General features: G+C 40.4%; 4 protein-coding genes across 4 annotated transcripts; 2 read left to right on the forward strand and 2 right to left on the reverse strand.

Moving 5' to 3' along the window:
* Position 1: 1 nt before the first annotated feature.
* tomm6 (translocase of outer mitochondrial membrane 6 homolog (yeast)) lies at positions 2–2,664 on the reverse strand. The gene is made up of 3 exons (XM_083938578.1): positions 2,528–2,664; positions 762–896; positions 2–142 (listed from the first exon to the last, which is right to left on the reverse strand). Exons 1-2 carry the CDS (start codon positions 2,623–2,625, stop codon positions 800–802), a joined length of 195 nt encoding a protein of 64 aa, XP_083794704.1. The 5' UTR covers positions 2,626–2,664; the 3' UTR covers positions 2–142; positions 762–799.
* A 101-nt stretch (positions 2,665–2,765) lies between these two features.
* uqcc2 (ubiquinol-cytochrome c reductase complex assembly factor 2) lies at positions 2,766–5,406 on the forward strand. The gene is made up of 4 exons (XM_083938577.1): positions 2,766–2,909; positions 4,525–4,599; positions 5,067–5,133; positions 5,223–5,406. The coding sequence occupies exons 1-4, from the start codon at positions 2,772–2,774 to the stop codon at positions 5,327–5,329; spliced, it is 387 nt and encodes a 128-aa protein (XP_083794703.1). The 5' UTR covers positions 2,766–2,771; the 3' UTR covers positions 5,330–5,406.
* A 303-nt stretch (positions 5,407–5,709) lies between these two features.
* Positions 5,710–9,204, reverse strand: tspo (translocator protein). Its single transcript, XM_083938574.1, has 4 exons — positions 8,971–9,204; positions 7,065–7,240; positions 6,832–6,970; positions 5,710–6,750 (listed from the first exon to the last, which is right to left on the reverse strand). The coding sequence occupies exons 2-4, from the start codon at positions 7,235–7,237 to the stop codon at positions 6,577–6,579; spliced, it is 486 nt and encodes a 161-aa protein (XP_083794700.1). The 5' UTR covers positions 7,238–7,240; positions 8,971–9,204; the 3' UTR covers positions 5,710–6,576.
* A 3,211-nt stretch (positions 9,205–12,415) lies between these two features.
* Positions 12,416–21,171, forward strand: frs3 (fibroblast growth factor receptor substrate 3). The gene is made up of 7 exons (XM_083938564.1): positions 12,416–12,544; positions 14,041–14,166; positions 14,268–14,356; positions 14,636–14,822; positions 17,739–17,900; positions 19,578–19,699; positions 19,782–21,171. Exons 3-7 carry the CDS (start codon positions 14,291–14,293, stop codon positions 21,102–21,104), a joined length of 1,860 nt encoding a protein of 619 aa, XP_083794690.1. The 5' UTR covers positions 12,416–12,544; positions 14,041–14,166; positions 14,268–14,290; the 3' UTR covers positions 21,105–21,171.
* Positions 21,172–22,133: the final 962 nt, after the last annotated feature.

The following is a 22,133-nucleotide window of genomic DNA, read 5'->3' on the forward strand; positions in this document are numbered from 1 at the left end:
CTTTTTTCTCTTATTTTGCCTACAGAAAAAAATAAAACACTAAAAAGAGAAGCCGAGTTGGGTCAGCAAGATTTGTTTTTAACATAAACCTGCTCATACAAAACTAATTTATTCATGTTTCTTCTTTGTTGGTCCAAGACACCTAAAGGAACAAAAGAAAAAGTATATTACAAACACAGACATCTTTAAGCAAATCCTTTTTGACCGTATGCCATATGTAATCAAACTGCATATGAGCGGAAATTCAGCTTTGACTTATAGAAAAAGTAGAATTGCTGCCTTGGGGTTGTATGCCTTTACCAGCCAGACGTGCTGCAGTTTACATTCAAATTTTTAAGGAATTTATTACTTTCATTGATATTAAGTGAATTTTTAGCCAATACTTGAATGCTTCACACACATCTTCACCCCGGCAGCACAGAAGATCTACACCATCACACCACCAAGTGTCACCAATTCATTATCTAAACAAATGTCTTTTTTTCTATTCCCAAGTTAAGGTGTTGAATAATGGACAGGAAAGCTTTTTTACAGAATAATAATATAAAATGTCATCCTTTCATTTTATCCTGTTATACTTTTGTGTGAAATGTTGACATAATTTATGTAGAAATTCTAAAGTTATGCCCGGAAATGCAGTTTGTGAGGTCACAGTGACCAATCAAATCAGTTAAAAAAATAAACTTGCTAACACACATTCAATTGGCCAATAATAATCTAAACCGAATCGCCAACCGGCTCTTAATAGAGGATGATCTCACCGTCATCCTGGTTTTGGCGAAGATTTATTTTGACCAGGTTATGCCACAGGCTGAGGAGACATCAGGTCAAAATCTGAGAGATTTCTTGCAACCCAAACACCAGCTGCAAACAAGCCCAGGTTGACCAGAAGATTCCTGAAAAATTAATATGATAAGACATGCAGTATGTCACAAACGATTGTTGATTCTTACAAAATTAAAGCTTTAAACTAACGACACAACAGAACTGCCCTCCCATTACTACACAACGTGCTGTGGCCTTTACCACCCTGCTCGCCAGATGAACATTCTCCTTAAACTGACTCAACAGTTAGATACGTGAAATTTTACAATGTTTACGGTTAGACAGCTTTCCACAAAACTTGGGACCCACTGCTGGCTCTTATTAGTAATATTCTTACTGTTACTGATAAAGCCGAGGACACTTCCTAGTGCCTGGAAGGAGAGATGCCCCCGACCTGTCCATCCACCCTGACTTCTCATGATTCATGTAGTATAGAGGTTTTGTATATTTGTGTCTATAATGTGTAAAAAACATGGATGTTGCAGTCACATCTTTTTTTAATGTGACAGAAACGTCACTCGATTTTGACACAGGGCCCTCTTCTAGATGATAAAGCTAGACCCACACAAGGTCATGAGAGTCCAAAGTAGGCATGGAGATATTTTTTTCTGGCACAGTTAATTTTAATTAATTTATCTATTTATTTACCTTATCAGTCAATTGCATTTTTATCAATTATTTCTTGTTTTTACAGTTCATTAAAAGTGTTTATCTCACCTTGTTGATGTATATGTGCTTTTGCATTTGCTCTTGTTGTGACACCACTTTGTAAACAAAGCTGATTTTGTTCTGCTTAATTTCGCTGCTATAGGCCTAGTCTGCCAGGGGATAATACTTTTCCTGATACTCTGAGCTTCTCTCCTCTCTGTCTGTATCATTCATGTCCCATCAATGCATGTTACTAATTCAACATCTTCCCCGGAGTTGTTTGTGCTTTGTCATCTCTCAGGCTTCTGCTGATCATGGTGGTGCCTGCTGCCGTGGTCCTGCATGACACTTCCTGCTGCAATTATAACTGTTACTCATATATACTATCACTAGTTTATAAATTATAAAATTTGTAGACATAAAACATCATTAGTAGTATATCTCATCCTATCACTACTCATCATTGATCATATTTACCACCATAATTATTATAATTTTCATATTCTATCACCTGAGTTGTGCTTGTTTCTACTTTTCTGCAATATTAACCGCCATAACATGACTTGTTTTCTTATTACTATAGATATTATTACAGTTACTGCTACTGTGGTTGCTTGCATCTCTGGGACTATCTCTCTGTATGTCTGTCTCTCTCTTTCTCTCTGTCTGTCCGACGTTCCTGCCTGTTATAGGGAAGGTTTTTGTTGCCACTGTGAAGTCAAAGGGGAATTGTTGGGTCTCTGTAAATCATAAATAAGTCATAGAGTGTGGTTTACCTATTTGAAAAGTCCTAAGATTACTTTTGTTATGAATTGGCAAATACAATTACATTGTTTTTAAAACAGCTATATAAATAAAGTTATTATTGTTGTTGTTGTTGTTAGTATTGTTATTAATAGTATTAATTAAGCCTCGATGAGTCAAAGTGGTTTGACTGGTCCTGGAGCGAGACTGAACGAGGCAAGGACAAATCTCCCTGTGTGCTAACGTTAGCTACACGGCTAACGACCAAGCACATTACACATCATTTCATCCACATTAACGACACACTCACCGTCTGAAGTCGTTTCTGTCTGTTGCAAACCGGCAGGCTGAGCCGATCCACTCAATCACACCGGAGGAAGGACCCTTTTTACCGTTTGCTCCACTCATCTTGCTAACGTTAACAACGAGGAGAAGAAGCCGAGAGCAGGACACGCGGAGGAGGAGTTTAGATGTAACACAGTACGGAGTCCGATAAAGCTCAAACTTCACGCGTCCTTTAAACACACTCGATTTCCCCGGTACACGTAACAAAGATGTCTGCCACCAGGTACCGTCGGTTCCTAAAGCTGTGTGAGGAATGGCCCCGGGACGAGGCCAAGAAGTCACGGGATTTGGGGACGTTTCTGCGGCAGAGAGTGGCTTCAGCCTTCCGTGAGGGAGAAAACACACAGGTACTTATCTAACGGTTACCGTTGGTTTAACTGACACAACGCACCGAGCCAAGCTAACGACACTAACCGGGATAAGAGCGCCGCTGACCGCCTTCGACCTTGGCTGGTCTGCGATTGAGCCTCTTTATTAAAAACAACATTAGTATGATCAACATTATTTAATCAGCGTTAGAGTGCTAATATCCCCCTCACTGTGTGTTATTATTATTATTATTATTATTATTACACAGCTTTAATGAACCAGCTGTCGTCATGTAAACGGTGTTTCATAGAGTGTACAAGTACAGTTTCGATGTACCTTAACATGAACATGTTAACTGTTGTTTTTAGACCACTAAAATATGCTAATAATGAATGAACGCTTAATTTCGATCATTAATACTAGAATGAAATAAAAGCTAAAGGAACAAAAACACAATATTAACTAAACATGTCCGAAGAGGAAAAGGAAGAAGCAAGAGCTTATTTAATCCTACTCCTTTTCCACGACTGTATATTAATCAAAATGAATGGCTTCATATTTCTTTAACACCTTAACACAATTTGCTACTTATTTATATATACACACCACACAAACATATTTACATAACACAATGTAAACAACATTCATAAACAAAACTATACATCTCTAAAGACAGATATATTGTACATTTTCACTGTATTTTCTCTTTCATGTCTTTTATTGTATTTTATATATATTTATAATTCTTGATCTGCATTACTTGCTTTTTATTTTCCCTTACACAAAGGCAGATCCTTGTATGTTAAAACCATATGTTTGTGGTGAAACATACGTGGCAATTAACCTGATTAAGTAGTTATTATAATACAGATGATATCTGATGATTTATTCTTTTAGTTAATCCTGAGAAAAAAAGTTCTTCTTTTATCTTAAACACAACAACCACAGAAACAACACAAGTACTAAAAATACAGTACGGTATTGTATTGCAACAGTTTTTGTTGCTTATTTAATCTTTTTTTTTTTTAAATCTAAAACATTTTTAAAGTATGATTTCAGATATTTAAAAGTAGATCCTTTTTGTCCAGTCGCTACATGAAAATGCTGCTTACACATTTATTTTAGTGTTCATAATCTAATAAAAAAAAAATTCAACAGCAAGAAGCTGAACTACACAATCTGCATTAAATATCTCTACTTCTGATGATACTTGCAGAGGATGAGTTAGATACTTTGCAGTTATACTATACATTAGCTTTTAAGTCTAAATACTTAACAGCGCTGGTTTTGAGAGCCTGTGCTAAGTAGCATGACCACATCTATTAGTATGAATATAAATTAATCTACAAAACAGAACAGATGTTTGATGAAATCACATTTACTTGAGCAACATCACCTTCACTTCTGACTTTTCATAGATCGAACTGTCTTGTATTTTCAGTTTATTAGTCTATAGAAAGTGATTATTTTCAATACGCTTAACAAAGTGTAACACACATTGTACAAAAATAAAAGGTATGTTTGCACTTTACAGTTTTATGCTCGTATAAAATGTCACTAAAAATCTGAAATTGTATAATGTCATGGAATCTGTTGGTGCTAACGTTTGCATGGTTCCTAACATTTGTTCACTAAATACATGTTTCCCACCAGATCTCAGATCCAGAGAAGTGCGACCACATGTATGAAAGTTTGGCCCGCATCAACGGCAACTTCTACAGACAACGAGTACGTACAGTACATAAACAGTGTTCACACATCTCACGTGCTTCGGTACGTCTGCCACTATATGCATGAAAGGCAATTTTGATTAATCATTTCCCTGCCTAAAAAAATAATGTTGGACATTTGGTCTACCAAGAGATCAAAGAGAAATGCTTCTGTACACAATAAGTTCCTCTGCATGAAGTGTGTCAACAGGAATCATTTCTCCGAGACTGTTAAGAAAACCTTGTTGACGTTCGTTTTCTGATGATGAGGATAATAAAAATATTTTATAGTCGGTACAAAAGTCTCATTTGTGTCAGGCTGAAAAAAAAGCACACTTTACAGTTTACCATCAGAAAGATTATTTGCATCACAAACACAAATGTAGACACTCAGTTGATACTCAGCATTAGTAAATAATCATAAAATAGCTGAGTAAATTGTATTAAATGTCTTTAATGCAAACATGATTTTGTATCTGCTCTCAGTTTCCCCGCGTTAAAGACACAAGCTTTACTGGAGTCACGGTGGAAGAGTGTAAATTGCTTTTGTCAGGTATGGACCCGCAATATCACATCTACGTTTATAGTTTTTCATAAAACACACACTTTCATTACAGTATCTATATTTTTTTTATTGTGCAGGGAATGTGCAGCAGATGGACGAGGAAAAAAAGGGTTTGTGGAAGACGTTAATGGAGAGATTCTCCAAATCCCCTGAAGAAGTTTCGGAGAAAGCTCCTGAAAAATAACTTTACTCTCTGTCACTTTTTTCTTTCTTTTCATTTCTCATTTGCATGTAAATAAATAAAGCTCATTGTTATCTTTATGGACTGTTGTGTTATTTTTTTAATCTATTTTATTGGGTTTTATTCACCTAAAGCTTTTAAATTATCAAAACACAAGTTATAAACAAGGGTGATCGGAAAGGAAGACGTAAATACTTGAGACAGATTTTAATTCCAAGGTGATATCTACCTCCACCAAGAAGATTGTTTGTGTGTTTATTTATTGTTTGTCAGTAAGATCATATGAAGATCGTGTCTTTAATGACATCTTGTGGAAACTTAAGCTGTGGGTAAAGGACTAAGTGTTTTTACTTTTTGAATGACTTCAAACATAGTGTCCTATTATCTTATGATCATGTCCTAATATATTATATTATGTTAAATTCTCTGCAAATTTACTTAAAGGGAAAAACTGACTCATCCTATTCATAATCAGACAAACATAAAACAGTTGATCAGTGGATTGTGCAGCTGTGGTCTGAGCTGCCGAGTGTTTCCGGTTAAACTACTGCGGATTTCTTTACCTACTGGTGCCACAATATACTGCACCTAATACACTCAACAGCAACATTACATTACAGATGTGCTCAAACGTGATTGCATGCAAAATCTTTCATTTCAACAAGACAAATATTTTTGCTCAGAAAACATGACTGCACGGTTCCAACTTTCTTTCTTCCAATAACGTGACTCAGGTTATTTAATTTGTATTGATAAAGTGGATAGAAATGTTTATTTTAATTTAGTTAAAGCAGTAATTACAATAATGAATACATCGAAAACGAGACATTATTTAAAAAATCAAACACAAGGTGATTCTCATTCACAATTTTAACTAAATCAATTATTTTCAACTAATCAATATTGCATTTGCTCAATATGGATACTGGACTCTGATGATATTATGGCAATTTTTCAGGAGTTTTGAATGAAAGAACTTTTTATTTATAAGCAGGGACCTTTTTGATTTGGATAAAAAAACAATGAAAGAGAGAAATATGCTGCAAACAAACAAGTCTGTCAGACAAACTATAACACTATCTCACAATCACCTCATTTTTGCACACTAGCCAACGTATATGCAGATACTGATTGGCTTTTGACAAACCGATATTGTAAATGTCCTAAACCGAAAGCTAAGCGGTAAAACTGTGCTGCAATTTCAACGAACAGAAGATTTTTTTTTTTTAATCAAACAATCACACTGTCTCCTACTCCTCCTTCTCCTCACTGTTGTCTCTCCAAATGCAGTAGTTGAGAGAGGTGGCGAGGCACAGCCAGGACAGGTAAGGCGCCATCAGCAGTGAGGCGGTGCGGCTGATGGGATACCAAGACACCATGGTGGCTCCGACGACCCCAGTGAGGAGCACAATCTCCATGAGTGCCTAAATTGGACAGAGAAAGGGTGTTAAATGGAGTGTTGTAAGTGTCATCCCGCATAATCTTCCCATCTGTGTGAAACTTACCAATTTCAGCTTGTGTGCACCAAAGAAGATAGGAGTCCAGGTCCAGTTCAGAGCCAGCTGCAGCCCATAAAGTCCTAGTGGAACTAGTGCCTTATCAGTGAAACCTCCCAGCTCCTTCCACACCAGGTAGGAGCCATACCTGCATAACAACATTTTTAAAACCGATCATTTAGATAAGGAGGTTGCATCCCTGAGAATAAACAACTGTAGGAATGCATCATGACGGTGCTTACCCCATGCCTGTATACAGACAGGTCCACACTACAGGGAATGCAGCATTTGGTGGGCGCCATGATGGTTTCTTCAGGGTCGGGTACCAGGTCTTCACCTCTTTGCGTGTGACGTAACCGCCGTAGAGCCCTCCCAGGTGCGGCAGGGCAGTCATCCCAAGCATGGGCAGCCACATGTTCTGTGATGAGAGAAGGACACGTGATAGACATTTAACCTCTGCTACGGCTGGGCATCAAACCCCATATCAATACCTTTCTTTTGGGCAATGATTAAAATGGCTCTGGATGACGGGTCAGTTCTTAAAATGACAGCAGATAACACAGTGACACCACTGGTGTGTGGATTGGTTCCCTGTAAGCCTCGATTTCACAGTACAGTTCTGTCTGCTAGTGGGTACGACAAAACTACTTTACTTTGCAACAAAAATAAAGAGGAAAGCGCTTGAGTTATGCCTATTTTTATGAAGGTAATAAAATTATAACAAGCAACCTTCGTACTCTGAACAAAGATGGCAAACTATTTTACCTTTCACAATAAAAGCCCTAAAGACCACTGCTTACCAGAGAGGCAAGTCAACAAAACAGCTTACTATTCAACAAATACCTTACAGAACCTATTGTAGTAGCTTTTTAAACAAACCCAATATTATTTAAAATGCCACTGAGGGGCAAACGTGTGAACTTGTTCAGGACGTGTTCTGGGCCAAAAGTTCACAAATATTCAATGCTTTCCAGGCATTCAGATGCAGTGATCCATTTATTCACACGTTTTGTGTACTAAAGGAGGGTTTTTTATGATAGCTAAAGAAATAACTTCAACCTCTAAATGGACATCTGTATATCAATAACTCACTTGACGAAGTATTTTCTCAGTTTTTAGATTCTTCATTGGCAGTGGAGGCATGCAAGAAAAACACAATTTTCTTCAAGAATCTAAGGTATCATGGGGTGCGTTATTGAAATACAAATGTTCATTTTGAGGGTGAAATATCCCTTTAGGGTCAGTTTTTGTCAGTTATGAAAACACGGCCGTTCAACTGAATGTGCAGACTGACTTGAAGAGTTAACACTGAAATGTAATATAGTTTGTTTGCACATGACTTTAACCAAACTCAAGCAAGTTTGAAGTTTCTTGGATGTTATTCTTATTCTGTCTGAAAATGAATAAAGACCAAATATGGCTGATGTATATACCCTCTTAAACCCAGTTTTTAAGCTTTAGACCAGGGGTCTTCAGCGACTTTTAGGCCAAGGACGCCTTAGCTGAAAGAGAGACGAAGCAGGGACCCTCTACTACAAATAATGTATTAAATTGAGTTGCATATTAAACTGGGCCTAACAGCTTTTTATGGTCCATACAATACTGAGATATTACAATTAACATGTTTTTACATTTATACATCATATATTAATGTAAAACATACATATTGAATCCTTCAGCTCAATTGTATCTGTGCATGGATACCTTAGTGGCTACCTTGTTCATATAAGTCTATTAAAGTTCTGTGAATCTATCAATTCATTTAGTTTTTTCACAAATGTATCTTTGCTAATAATAGCTTGCATTCATGTTAATGTATTTTTTTTAAAGAAATTAAACGACCTTGGAAAGATTATCTAACAATTTGGTGGACCCTTGCAGTAACTCGGAGGACCCCCAGGGGGTCCCGCACCCCCTGTTGAAGACCTCCGTGTGCATCTTGACTATGGTTGAACTTGTTTGGCAAAACAGAGCTCCACTGTTGACGCTAACTAATCCTGCTCATCTGTCTTTTCTTCGTTTGCTATGGAAAGACACGCAGTGACTGTAGGAGGCACAGGAAACGCTTCCGCGTGGTCAAAGTTGAGTGAATAATGTGATGATTTCACTGTCACCACGTAAGTTATAAGCGTTAAACACGTGACTCACCTCTCCTCAGTGGTCAGCTCCTCCACAGTTATGAACAGCGCGTGTGTTGTGGTGTCACACAAACAGAGAAAACGTCCAGCATGCTGTTGTTTTGTGATATAAGGGTGTCGGACGGGCAGGGCTGTTATCAGCGCGCTCAGCCTCGGACACTCCCGTGCGTACGGAGCCGTGCACTGTGACGTCGCAGCGTGGTACCAGCGGATTGGTCGAGAGGACGAACACAAGACTGGGGCTCAGTAACTTGGCGAGACAATTATCAGTAAAAGTCCAAAGGTCTCGTACACTTGAGCTATCTGACTTCCTGCTCGGCCGGTCGCACATTTCCTCGACTCTTAAACAAAGAAGACAGGACGTGACCGGACTGGAGAGGCGGCCGCGAAGATGAAAACAACCACAAGATAGTTCCCCTCCGTACCCCTCATAGCTACGGAAAGCGGTTTTACCATTTAATTTGTGTTGCATTCAGTTATTCCTATCCATTCTTGAAAAACTCCTATTGAAGATATCTGCAATGCAAAGGCTACTAGTCCTAATATTCATTAACATAACAATTCCAGATATCCATAATGTAATTATTTATTTATTTTAAAGATGATTTTTTTTTTGCAGTTTTCAAGCCTTTTATTATACAGGACAGACAGGAAATGGGGTGAGAGAGAGAGGGGGAGAGGGGGCAGAGTCGAACCGACTATACAATTGTGGATATCTAGAATTATCATTCTGACAGTAAGAATTCAATTAGGACTATGAGAAATGGCACTATGTAGTTACACATAGGAGTGTGAGTCAATGAAATGTTAAAACCGCTTACCATTTATACCATTTTAGTTCCTCTGTGGGGTCAGTTTCTACAGAAAGCTAGCTTAGGGTGACCAGACGTTCCTATTTTCCGGGGCTAAGTTTTAAAAACAGACTGCAAGATGAAATAATATTTAACGTGACAAGAAAGACTAAGCAGCAGAGTCTACCGGTTCACATTGTGCTTCGTTCTTACAACAAGATCAACAATATAGGAACATGGAATAGCCCTCTTTTTTTAAATATCATAGATAATAACATTGGATTATGTTAAAATGGTAAACAAACGTATTTGCTTTGAGAGTAACTAGAATGTTTGCACCATATTATGCTTTGCACAGTGGTTCACGGCTGTTTGTCATTTCCAGAGCATAAAATGTGGAGAGGGGAGGGGCCATTGTTTGAAGAAGGGGCGGGGGTGAGGTGCTTTATAGGTGTCCTGCAGAGTGTTTAGATGTCTAACAGCTTTTGGGGGAAAGCTGTTGCAGAACCTTGCAGAGTTGGTGCTAAATCTTTGCTGTTTCCACACCACACAGTGATTCAGCCGGTCAGGACACTTACAGCGCCTCTGTAGAAGGTGGTACGGACGGGCGGCGGTGGCTCTCTTCAGTCTCCGCAGGAAGTGGAGGAGGTGTTGTTTCACCTTCTTGAATTTGTGTTGAGAGACCAGGTGAGGTCATTGAAGATGTTCACACCAAGACACTTGGTGGTCAGCTGACGTCCTTCTGAAATCAACAACCATCTCTTTTGTTCTTTTCTACGTTAAGAGAAAGGTAGTGGTGGGTGCACCAACTCACCAGTTGCTCCTCTTCCTCCCTGCATGGTGTTTCATCATTATTGCTGATGAGGCCCACCGCCATTGGGTCATCAGCAAACAGGAGCGGGTGAGCAGTGTGAACAGCAGTGGGCTAAGCACGTAGCCCTGTGGGGCGCCCGTGCAGCATTCTACCTTAAAGTACTCAGATCATTTACTTAAGTAAAAGTAGAAATACCATAGTCTGAAACATATGCTACTGCACTACAAGTAATCAAGTAATCAAATACGTGATAATGGTGTATTTATCTATCAGACAACAGACACAACAATGATTGCTATTGACAATACATTTTTGACTCTTCCTTTCTTTCTTTTAGATCATGCATACAAAAGTAACTGGACAGCTGAACACAAAAAAACAATACTACACACTAATAATTAGTGGATGTGCTCATATAACAATACACAAACAAGTCGTATTGTAGATGGAATATTATCTGTAGGTTTTGTGAAATACATAACATTTTCCTTGGCTGTTAGTGAAAAAGGAAAAAGTGCGATGTCTGGCAGAGATGTCTCTGAGCAGTGTGATAATGACTCATATAGGGAGGTCCAAGTGGAAATTTTCTCTCTCATAGTTTTCTCATGACTTTCTACCAGGAGTGGGCAGAGCTGTTTATAGGACAGCGTAAACAGATGTTGCTTTGGGTAAAACAAACCCCTGGAATAAAGTTTGTGTGAGGTACAGTAATGTTGGTTCTGTGAGACAGAAGGAGCCTTTCTGATATTTCCCCAAAGACCTTTCTTCTTTCTTTTAAAAAAACAAAACTCTTAACAATACACTTTAAGGACATGGATTCCAGTTGTAGTTCAAAGAGCAAATTCAACACCAGACTAAATGGCAATATTTTATTGTCCTCTCTGGTTGAACGTTTTAAGTCTTTTTCACCTCAGGGTGTGTTTCAAAAGAGTGCTTTGTTGCATCTGTAACCACACAGTGATGTCACGGGTCCTCGAGGTCAGCCAAAGAAGATTTTCAGATTGTTGAGTTACTCTTTAATTTGGTTTCCACTATGCTGTACAGATGGTGTAAACTTTGAGTGTTTTGTGCCCCCATGATCTTCTTTAATAGGTTGGTTTGTGACATTTATTGTTTACAAAAAATCTACGTGACATTAAAAACTTCTGGCTATCACTGATCAGACAGAAACCATGGTGACTTATTTACATCTCGATTAATGATTAATTATTAACTCGTTGTAAATTGCATTAGCATTCGTTGTATTTGTAGTGTTTGTATTTACTCTACCTATCTACACACATTTCTTTCACAGAACATAGAAAATTTTTATTTGAAAAATAAAGCATTCAAAATATAAATGCACATGTTATTTCCCAATACACATCATTAATTTTCATGTATCTTGGGTATAGGCTACAGAAACTAGGGGAAGATAACTTCATAAGGTCAAGGTGAACGTCAGAGAGAAGTAGGTTGTTATTAAAAAGCAAAACCTAATTTGGGGAAAGACTTTAATTATACACTGGGAAATTAACATTAAATAAAAAATCCGGGGGTAAATATGCTCTTTCCTCCAGTTCTGTGGGTTTTTTGTGTTGTTTTTGTTGCGCCCCTCCTCCTCCTCCTCCTTCAGCCAGGCACACCTTTCCTCTCCGGTCCTCCAGCGTTTCTTACCTTCTTGTCGCTTCTCTCAGCCTCGTTGTCTGGCGCTGAACTCTCACCCCAGCTGCTCGGGAAATGTCATACAGGCAGAGAGGCCCGTGCTGCAGTAGGGGGGCGTAATAGGAGGAAAAAAATAACAACATTTTTTTTTTTTTTTGCTGCTCTCATTGCATCTTTTATCCACGTCTCTGCCGTGCAAAGTGCCACATCCCGCTACCAGCAGCAGCAGCCGCAGCAGCAGCCGACAACTAATCGCAGTCCCAATGCTTATTTCGCATTAGGGCTAATACATATATATATATATTCATATATATATATAAATCCGTGCCAGACATGTGAGTAGCAAACCATCGCTGTCGTCCTGACTGCTATATGTGTGCTCACGCTATTGTATCCTCACACCAATGAGAACAAATGGTCATTGAACCGTGTCGTTGTGCATTTAGGTGTCAGTGCGCTGGCTTCACGGTGGCTGAGCCGAAGTCTGTGCACATTGACGGGGCAGATGGAGCCTCGCTTTCGGCTTGTTTTTGGGGGGCTCTGCGTCGGCTTTGGCTAATTGAACAAAACAATAAAAAAGGCTTTGATTTTTTCCTGCTGTAAATAGCCGAGATGGAAGTAGAGGGGAAGCCCTTTCAGTCACCAGGCTGTAAAACAAGAGTGTGTGTAATGTAGTAGATTCAAGGTAGCTGTGAGTTGGTGTTGTGGAGTTCCAGCCTGGCATCTCCAGCAGATGTGGAGGCCCAGGGTAGAGCACACATAATGCGGCGGTGTTGATCTGAAATCTGTGTGTGTGTGATGTGAGAGAGAGAGAGAGAGAGAGAGAGAGAGAGAGAGAGAGAGAGAGAGAGAGAGAGAGAGAGAGAGAGAGAGAGAGAGAGAGAGAGAGAGAGAGAGAGAGAGAGAGAGAGAGAGAGAGAGAGAGAGAGAGAGAGAGAGAGAGAGAGAGAGAGAGAGAGAGAGAGAGAGAGAGAGAGAGAGAGAGAGAGAGAGAGAGAGATTTGACAAGGAGCAGAAATCACAGGGAGATCAGTGGTGCAGATGTGAGCACAAGACACTGGAGACACTGATGTGTGTGTGTGTGTGTGTTTAGTGTCAGAGCTCAAAGCACAGATGTGTGAGATTTGTTTTTGAATATTTGTTCTAATAATCCCGTGGGATTTCTGAAGATGAACATGCATAGTTTGCGATTTCCTGTAATAACTTTACAGGAAACTTTTAAAGTCAAATTATATATTATTCTTGGAATTGTTTGTGGTATTTTATCTTGGTTATTTGTTATTGTACATAGGAAATAATCTCAACTCTTTTCAACTAACTTTTTGTCTCCCAATCTGGCAATACCTCAACACCAGCCAATACCAGAGGTCTAGACTGGACACCATATTTGTATTTATAGCAACATGTTGTGGGACTCTAACTCAGTCGCCCACTGTGAATGAAATAAAAAAATATTAATTTCATAATAACAATGACAAAGAAACTGGGTTTTAGTATCCAATCATAATGTTGATGGATGGAGACAAGCTCAAACACTCAGCTGTCACTGTGACTTTGCCACTAAAACAATTATAATGTTAAATATTTGGTAATTTTAAATAGTCTTAGAGTATGTAAAGGCTTTTTCAGACACTTTATTTTGACATTTGATAGTAGAGAGGGGACAGGAAATGAGAGGAGAAAGAGGAGCGATGACATTTACCTGGTTTCAGGCCTGAGTCCGTCAATATTTCTGCTAAAAATTAGCAAAATTTATATCTGATGTGCTTGCAGGTGAGGTTTATGTATTGACATGAATATCTAAACCCGAGTGTTGTTTGATGGGTTGCAGGGGGCAGAACATGATGCTTCTCTTGAAGATGTCGGCCCAACAAACTAACTGGCTTGTGACGACGATGCCCAGTCGAAGATCCTGGGATTGATCCACGAATCCCTTTACACTGATGGCCTGGACTGAGTAAGAAGTTTGTTCCCTGAAGTTAGATGCTCTGTGTTGTGTTGTGTGAGTTGGATAACTGGCATTGAGTAGGTGTGTGATGACGTTCATTTCTGTGACAGGTTTCAGCTGGCCTGCTGAAGCTATGGGGAGCTGTTGGAGCTGTCTGTACAGAGACCCCATTCGAGACAACCATCTCACCAAATTTAAGGTAAATAATCCTACATATACTTAAAAATATAGCACATTCTTCTTAAGAGTCCATATTTACTACATTCCTTCTCTTCAATTCAATTCCATTCAATTTTATTTATAGTGCCGAATAATAACAAAAGTTATCTCAGGACACTTTACAGACTAGGTATAGACCATGCTCTATGACTTATTCATGATTTACATAGACCCAACAATTCCCCCGTAGAGTACGGTGTTAACGAAAACCTTCCCTATTACAAACAGGAACGTGTTATATTTCCTACCACTTTCCTAGGTCACCAATGTGGACGATGAGGGCAACGAGCTGGGCTCTGGGATCATGGAGCTCACCCAGACTGAGCTCATCCTTCACACACGTAAGAGGGACGCCATCCGGTGGCCGTATCTCTGCCTGCGGCGCTACGGCTACGACTCCAACCTGTTTTCTTTTGAGAGCGGCCGTCGCTGTCAGACTGGGCAGGGTGAGAAGCTGTTTCTCTGCTTCACTAACACAGCTGTGGATTAGTATGATTGTTTATCGATTCCTGTGTGGACAAAAAACTCGGCCTACACAGGTTTTCAGCATCAGTGCAAATGTTTCATCATCTCTGAGTGTGGACACAGTGTAGGTTAAATAAGAGAATAGTTGTACAGCTTTTTTGGCTTTTTAGGTATTCAAGTGTTTCAAAGAAAAAAATCTGCTACGCCTACCTTCTAGCCTGGTGCTAATGTTAATATAACGCAGCGTTTTGGACCGTTCTTCCTCTCCGCCATGACTCCTTCTTGTGGCAAGTTTCCAGCAGCGTAGATGCGTGAGTTTGACGTCAATGTTTCGCACTGTGCAGCTGATAAAAAAACATACAGGCATTGATAAAAAATAATTGATAAGCTCGGAGGTATATGATTCAAGTTCCATCAAATTTGTTACCGGTTCTCGATTCCCATCCCTAGTCATGATGATTATGTTTTATATTTTATATTTACCAGGTATTTGTATGGTGCTGACTAGGCTTTTTTTCACTGAAGATACGCACAGTAGGAAAAGCACAGTCGTGAATGTTAAAATGAATGTCCGCTGCTTCACTGTCAGGGTCTTGGTGCCGTGCATGCCGGCTCGCTGTCACATTGTCATGACTTACCAGGACGTTTTAAGAGTTACTGTTATTAGTAACGCTGTTGTTTTTCCTACTGTGACGAATCAGACTAACTGCTGTGAAATAGGCTTATGTTGCATTCAGAGTACACAATATCAGCCTAATTATGGCCTGGCCCCGACAGGTGCAGAATGTCAGGAACAAAAATGAGCGTTTGGTGCAACAACTGCTCAAGCTCGTGCAAGACAACTGACGCAGTGTCTGGAGCTTCTCACAACATCCTGACAAATATATATTACACTTTTTCAAAGGACTTGTCCAAAAACATCAGAAATCAAAAGATGTTCCACATCTTCAGACAGTCCCTCCTGGAAGACATTCATATTGTTGCACTCAGTTTGATAATTAGAAGAAATAGTCATGAATTAAAAAAGAGGGTTAAAACCATGGCTCCAGGTTCAGTTTCTTTCAGAAAACTATGATCATGTGTGCAACAACATTGGTTATGTTTTACTGACAGGTGTAGCAAAGTGCGTAGACACATCACATAAAGTGTCAACACTGGTATTTAAAAATAAGAGATATTTTACGGCGCTCCAGCCGGGGCCGTCCCATCACCCCTACCACTGATACCCCTTACATTTAGACAAGGCTACACACAGCACGTCCTAAAATCACCACTAGGCAACCACTCACTGTATCAATATCAGTGCAACAAGGACTGAGTTTATCAAATAGGTGTCTACAATTAGATTAGAATGAGACACCTGGTTAAAATTGAAATGCCATCCCTGCATTATACAAATGAAAACATTTAAATTCAGTACATAGAAGTTTATTTATGTGTTACTTGAATGAGGATATGTACACATCACTTACACGTTGTGATTTTGGGAGAGGCTGGAAAATGAGACAATGGACGGGAGATAAAGGGTGAGTGAGAGAACAGATGGGGGGTACCGTTTTATTTGTTGTGGGGGTCTCTTGCATCTGCAATGGACTTGTCGTACACACAGGTCGCAGACTTGCATTCCTCAACACCTTCTGAGAAGTATTTTATTGTCCAACATAGAACCGGCATCAACCTTTCTTTTTTTCTTACAGCGGTTCAAAATAAGGGGATTTACTAGAAAATATTTAAACGGAAGGACAGAGAGAAGGGTAAAATACAGGAGACTACTAAGAAAAATGTGTGGTTGACAGGTATGGTCCAATGTTTAGTTTGCCATGTTTCGCCAAGTCACACAGCACAACCCTGTGACTAATCTTCTGATCTGACACTGTGATCATCTCAAAAGACGCATTTGTCCTGTAGTCTGATAAAGACACAGTAGTGTCGAAACCTTAGTTTGTTTCTCTCCATTAAAGTCTGAAAATGCATATTGTGCTCCAGTCTTCTCCTTATGTTATTGGATTGTCCGTGCATCCGTATGTATGTCCGTCCCATTCTGGTGAACGCGATGTCTCAGGAAGCCCCAGAGGGAGTTTCTTCAAGTTTTGCACAAATGTCCACTTGGACTCAAGCATGAGCTGATTAGATTTTAAAGGTCAAAGGTCACTGTGACTTCACAAAAATTATTTTTTGTCCATGACTCAAGAATTCCTCCTCTAATTATGAGAACATTTGATACAAATGTCAAATAGGATAAAATGAGGAAGTGAGGAAATTTTATATCAAAAAGGTCAACTTCACTGTGACATCATAACGTTCTACACAAACGCTCTCCCGTCAGCTATTTAACGCCATAACCCAGGAACATAAGGTGCGATATTTGGTCGGCTACTGAGTTGAATATTGAAACTGCGCTGGTTGTATGGATCTTCTGTGCAGCCGGGCTGGAGATGTGCGTGAACTGTGAAGCATCCACGCCTGGCTTAAAAAATAAACTTGGTATCTTTTTCTCAAATTACTTCAAAGTCCGAAAAAAGAGTAAACTGCAGCTTGACTGGGCCGTGGAGGCTTACAACCACAAGGTGGCAATTCTAGTTTCCCTCCCTTTTACATGTCACCCGTGGTGTTACTGGACATGTGTGTAACCACCTTATAGAATAAACAGTTCAAGATGTAAATGCGTTAAATATTTAACCACATTAACCTTTTTTCAGGGGTAGAAGGATAAAATATGACTTTGTTAACATGAAGCAACAAGTGGACTATTTATTGATATGGTGTGATATCAGCATTTATAAATAGTTTTTATAATTATGATATGACATCTATTCTTCAGCCGTGGAGTTCTGTGTCTGTTACTGATAGTGGCTAACTGTAGCCTAACAATGTTGTTATTCTTCCTGTTTAATTAGGAATCTTTGCATTCAAGTGTTCCCGGGCTGAAGAGATCTTCAATCTGCTTCAGGAGCTGATGCAATGTAACAGCATCAACGTGGTGGAAGAGTCGATGATGATGAGTCGCAGTGGTCACACACCGGAGATGGAAATGTCTCGCACACCACAGACTCCCAACAGTGAGTCACTCTCTCCCCACACACACACACACACACACACACACACACACACACACACACACACACACACACACACACACACACACACACACACACACACAGAATTAAAGCTAATTATACACTTGAGATTAATTGTAGAACATGCATGCAGCAATACAGCAGTAAATTTAGCACAAGTTATTAATAGACACAGGTTAAACTGAACCCACTGAGTCACATTTACAAAGGTATCCAAATATCAGCAAGTAAAGCAGAGACACAGACTGCAGCCAGAGACACTTTGATGTGGACAACTTGTTCTTCAGGTCAGTCTTCACTTAGATGACTATACTAATAACTTGATGAGCCTCAGTTGTCTTTGCTGAATATATAGAATAATAGTTTATCACAACACAAATCTCACCAGACCGAACCATATGTTCTTGGACTTAGACATACCAAAAACTTAAAGTAACATTACGTTCAGCCTCAGTGAGTGTATCCCACATCATATGGGATGACTTATAACCTCAGGACCTCAAAGGAGGCAAAACAATGTTGTGTAAGTCTTTGTTTACACATTTACACTTTTCATATCTACAATGACTTCATCTTATCTTAACCTTGAGAGCCTTCTCACCAATGCATGTCAAAAGATTTTGAGAACTTTTTGGGGAAAAATTACAATTATGTCACTAATATCCTCTGAAAGATTGCATTCACATATTGAAATATTGTGGGTCATAGCTAACCTGTCTAAATGAATAATAAGTTGAATCTTATGTGGCGGTTTTGAGAAGAGAAGGTCGTTTACTAATCGCAAGGATGGTCAGGGCTATCAAGCTGATGTATAACTGCATAACTGCATAGTATCTTTATTACTCAAAATATGACTAAAAATGGCAGTGATGTTTTCGTTTTGACACCCAAAAGCTGATGCCTGGTTGCCAACTTGTCAACCACTTTTAAAAGTTAGTGTTGAGCCTTGCTGATTTTGTTTGCATGATTTATATTGAAATGATGAGTCCCAAAGTAAACAGGTGAACAGTTGGGTTCCGGCGTAAAATCATTCCATGGTCTTTTGCGGCACTTACATGAATTAAATTATTGAGTCATTGAGACAAGAAAAATCCGGGAGAGTCGCCAACAGCCGGACGTGGCTAACACTGATTAGCTCGAGGCATTATGGTGAAAGCATTAAATACCACTAATATTGCTCAAAATAACACCAAACCTCTGCAGTAGTGTAATAAGAGTCCCTACACATAAAATGATGAATGAATGAAGCCTGTCACTTGGTATATAATATGACCAACAAGATGAAAGCAACATGGCACATAACATTTGGGGCAATAAAACACAGCATGCTGTTTTATTTGAATGGGGTTATTTCTACTTTAACACTTGGCCACAGCCACAATGAACTCAGGCACTAATACTGGATATTTTAAGCCAAGTCATTGTTTGGTTAAAATTACAATAAATCAAGTATTTCAAACAGACTGTAAAAAATACTTTGCTTGGAAGACAAAGTATATTTACTGTAACTTCTCTGTGTACTTTTTAAAGTTTGATATTATTCATAACACATACATTTCTCTGGGTTCTCTGGGCATGTTTGTCGCTCTCCTGAATCAGGGCTCTTACCTTTCATTTCTTTGTCGGTGTCTTTACACTGCCACTTAACTGTGTTTGCAGCTCCAGCATTCCCGGTCCAGGCTTTTCCCAATGGATACCCTGGTTATCCAATCAGAGGGGATTCCTCCCAACCGTCTCTTGCTGATGATCATGGACATAGCCTCATGGGTTTGGAAGACCAGGTAAGACCTATTATTGCTCCCTACAATTCGCTGTATTTGTGCTGGTTCACAGTTTGACCCTGTTCTTATTTTCCCTCAACAGACCCACACATATGTAAATACTGTTAGCATGGAGGGGGATCTCTCTATGCGTCATTGTGTGCACTCCTTGCCAGAGGTGCGGCCCAGCTCTTTCCCCGAAACAACACGGGGAGCCATGCCTGTCGGAGGTCAAGGAAATCCGCAGTCTAACCTGCGGTGCTGTCCCCTGGAGGAGCATAACGATCCTCAGGTGTTCTTACAGCCGTCCTCGCAGGAGGTCAAATTCATGCTGGGCCCCACTCCGGCACAACGCCATCTGCTGGAGAGAGAGAGAGAGAGAGAGAGGGAGAGGCATGGGCACAATCCTCACAACCTTCAGCCAGTAGAGGGTGCAACAGGCTCAGAGACGGAAGGAGACGAGCCCTCAATGCACCTGTGCAACTCTCACTCCTATCACCATTTCCATCACCATGCGCACCGGCACCCGGGCCTCGAGCACCCGGACAGCTGCCAGAGCGGCGAACTCACCTATGAGAACATCAACGGGCTGAGGAGTGGCCGGAAGCAGCGGCTGAGTCCCAGCAGCGTGTCGCAGTCCGTGGGTTCAAGCAGCAGCAGCAGCACCGGGGACAGTCACACCCACTCCCTTCTGCACCCACACGCCCTCGGCCCGTCATCTCTACCCCCGCAGGCCTACGCCTGCGAGAGGGGCATGGGTGGAGGACACCGTCGAACAGCTCTGCTTAACTACGAGAACCTGCCCTCTCTGCCACCGGTATGGGAGTACAGTGCTCTGCAGCGGGATGACGAACAGGAAGAGGAAGATGATGATCAGGATGAGGAGGAGTACGAGGAGGAAGAGGAAGACTTTGATGAGTATGAGTTCTCAGAGGGACCTGGTACACCCAACGGGTACCACCAGGATGGTCGGGGCATCCATAGAGACGCTCTGCAGAACTATGTCAACACAGAGCAGGTCCAGCCGCCCCGGCTCCGACACGCCTGCCCCCCACATCCACGGCCGTGTCAGCCAGACAGAGGGGGGCGAATATTTAGCTTTGATTTCCGCAGACGATCGAGGTCAGGTGTCGGAGGCTGTGAGCACGGCCACATGCCTCCGTCGCGGCAACTGAATTACATCCAGGTGGACCTAGAGGGAGAACCTCCCTGCCAAGCTCTCAGCAGCGGGAGTGCCCAGACCCAGCCACAGCACCAGCGCCTACCACCCAAAAAATGTGGCCCACAGGCACCCCGGCGCAGTGAATGCTACGCAGTCATTGACCTAAAGAAGACCGCTGCCATGTCCAACCTGCAGAAAGCTCTGCCCAGGGATGATGGGACTTCCAGAAAGACTCGCCACAACAGCACAGACCTGCCTCTGTAAAAGGTGTTCAAACTGAAGAGGAGCAACGAAGACAGATGAAGGCTTATCCTCATCTTAGCACACTGGACCCTTCACTGTCATCCATCCATTCAACTGTCGGGCTGACTAATACAGTACAGGTACCTAATTAGAAAACTTACTGAAACCTATCTGTGCAGATAAAAGGAAATGAGAAATCTCTGAGGAGAATTTGCCATTTTATTCTGTGTTATTTATTAGATATGTGGTATGAAGCTCTCGAGAGAAATTGGTGGTTTTCACTGCAAATACTGTTGGATATATGGATATTTATATATAAGCATAAAATCATATATAGAGATGTACGTGATCTTATGCTTAGCTATGACTTAGAGCAGAGTCCTCTGTTTTCAGTGGAAGCAGTCATTGCCATAATGTATTAGAGAATTTTAATTCATAAACCCATCTCACACATATTATCGTTCCTATCATTTAGTTTTTCTGCATCAATGTGATTTTTTACTTCAAATACTATGAGGGTCAAAAATGTGACCCTCGTTACAGAAAAAGTAGAGTAGTTGTTGGCATGAAGGAAGGTCAATGAATCCTCCAAGATACTAGCCAAATACTCATACCTCATCACAAGCATCTAAGTCTAATATCGTGGCTAGAAGAGACCATTATTTGTTACTATACGCCTACAGAGCATTTTGCACACAATCCTATGGAATTGTATTTTATCATATTTTAGGGAATGGTTTTGTCCAGTCCAATAAAAAAAAGGAATTAAATGAAAAGAAGGGATGTTGATATTTGCAGAATTATACTAAACTGAATGATGGTAAAAGTAGCACACATGGATTAAATGAGCTTTGGCTCCCTCCTATCCACATGCAGCAATTGAAAAAGTAGCATATCATCTTCAATCACACCTCCTGCACATCATCCCAGACCTGCCGGAGGTCCTCGCGGTTTACGCTTGTCACGTTGCACTTTTTGACCCTGGGCCACCAAAACGCTCTTTGTCTCTACTCCCACTACACTGGAGCCACAGGTTCGACCGTGTCCTTT

Source organism: Echiichthys vipera (assembly GCF_963691815.1).
Source record: "Echiichthys vipera genome assembly, chromosome: X".
NCBI lineage: Eukaryota > Metazoa > Chordata > Actinopteri > Perciformes > Trachinidae > Echiichthys > Echiichthys vipera.

Coding starts and splice junctions, on each gene's coding strand:
- tomm6 (XM_083938578.1), bottom strand. CDS start 2,625: ATGAGTGGAGCAAACGGTAAAAAGGGTCCTTCCTCCGGTGTGATTGAG. Junction 897..2,527: donor GACAGAAACGACTTCAGACG/GTGAGTGTGTCG, acceptor TTAATTTTTCAG/GAATCTTCTGGTCAACCTGG.
- uqcc2 (XM_083938577.1), top strand. CDS start 2,772: ATGTCTGCCACCAGGTACCGTCGGTTCCTAAAGCTGTGTGAGGAATGG. Junction 2,910..4,524: donor GTGAGGGAGAAAACACACAG/GTACTTATCTAA, acceptor GTTTCCCACCAG/ATCTCAGATCCAGAGAAGTG. Junction 5,134..5,222: donor GTGTAAATTGCTTTTGTCAG/GTATGGACCCGC, acceptor TTTATTGTGCAG/GGAATGTGCAGCAGATGGAC.
- tspo (XM_083938574.1), bottom strand. CDS start 7,237: ATGTGGCTGCCCATGCTTGGGATGACTGCCCTGCCGCACCTGGGAGGG. Junction 6,971..7,064: donor TGTCTGTATACAGGCATGGG/GTAAGCACCGTC, acceptor GTTGTTATGCAG/GTATGGCTCCTACCTGGTGT. Junction 6,751..6,831: donor GTGCACACAAGCTGAAATTG/GTAAGTTTCACA, acceptor TGTCCAATTTAG/GCACTCATGGAGATTGTGCT.
- frs3 (XM_083938564.1), top strand. CDS start 14,291: ATGGGGAGCTGTTGGAGCTGTCTGTACAGAGACCCCATTCGAGACAAC. Junction 14,357..14,635: donor ACCATCTCACCAAATTTAAG/GTAAATAATCCT, acceptor CCACTTTCCTAG/GTCACCAATGTGGACGATGA. Junction 14,823..17,738: donor TCGCTGTCAGACTGGGCAGG/GTGAGAAGCTGT, acceptor CTGTTTAATTAG/GAATCTTTGCATTCAAGTGT.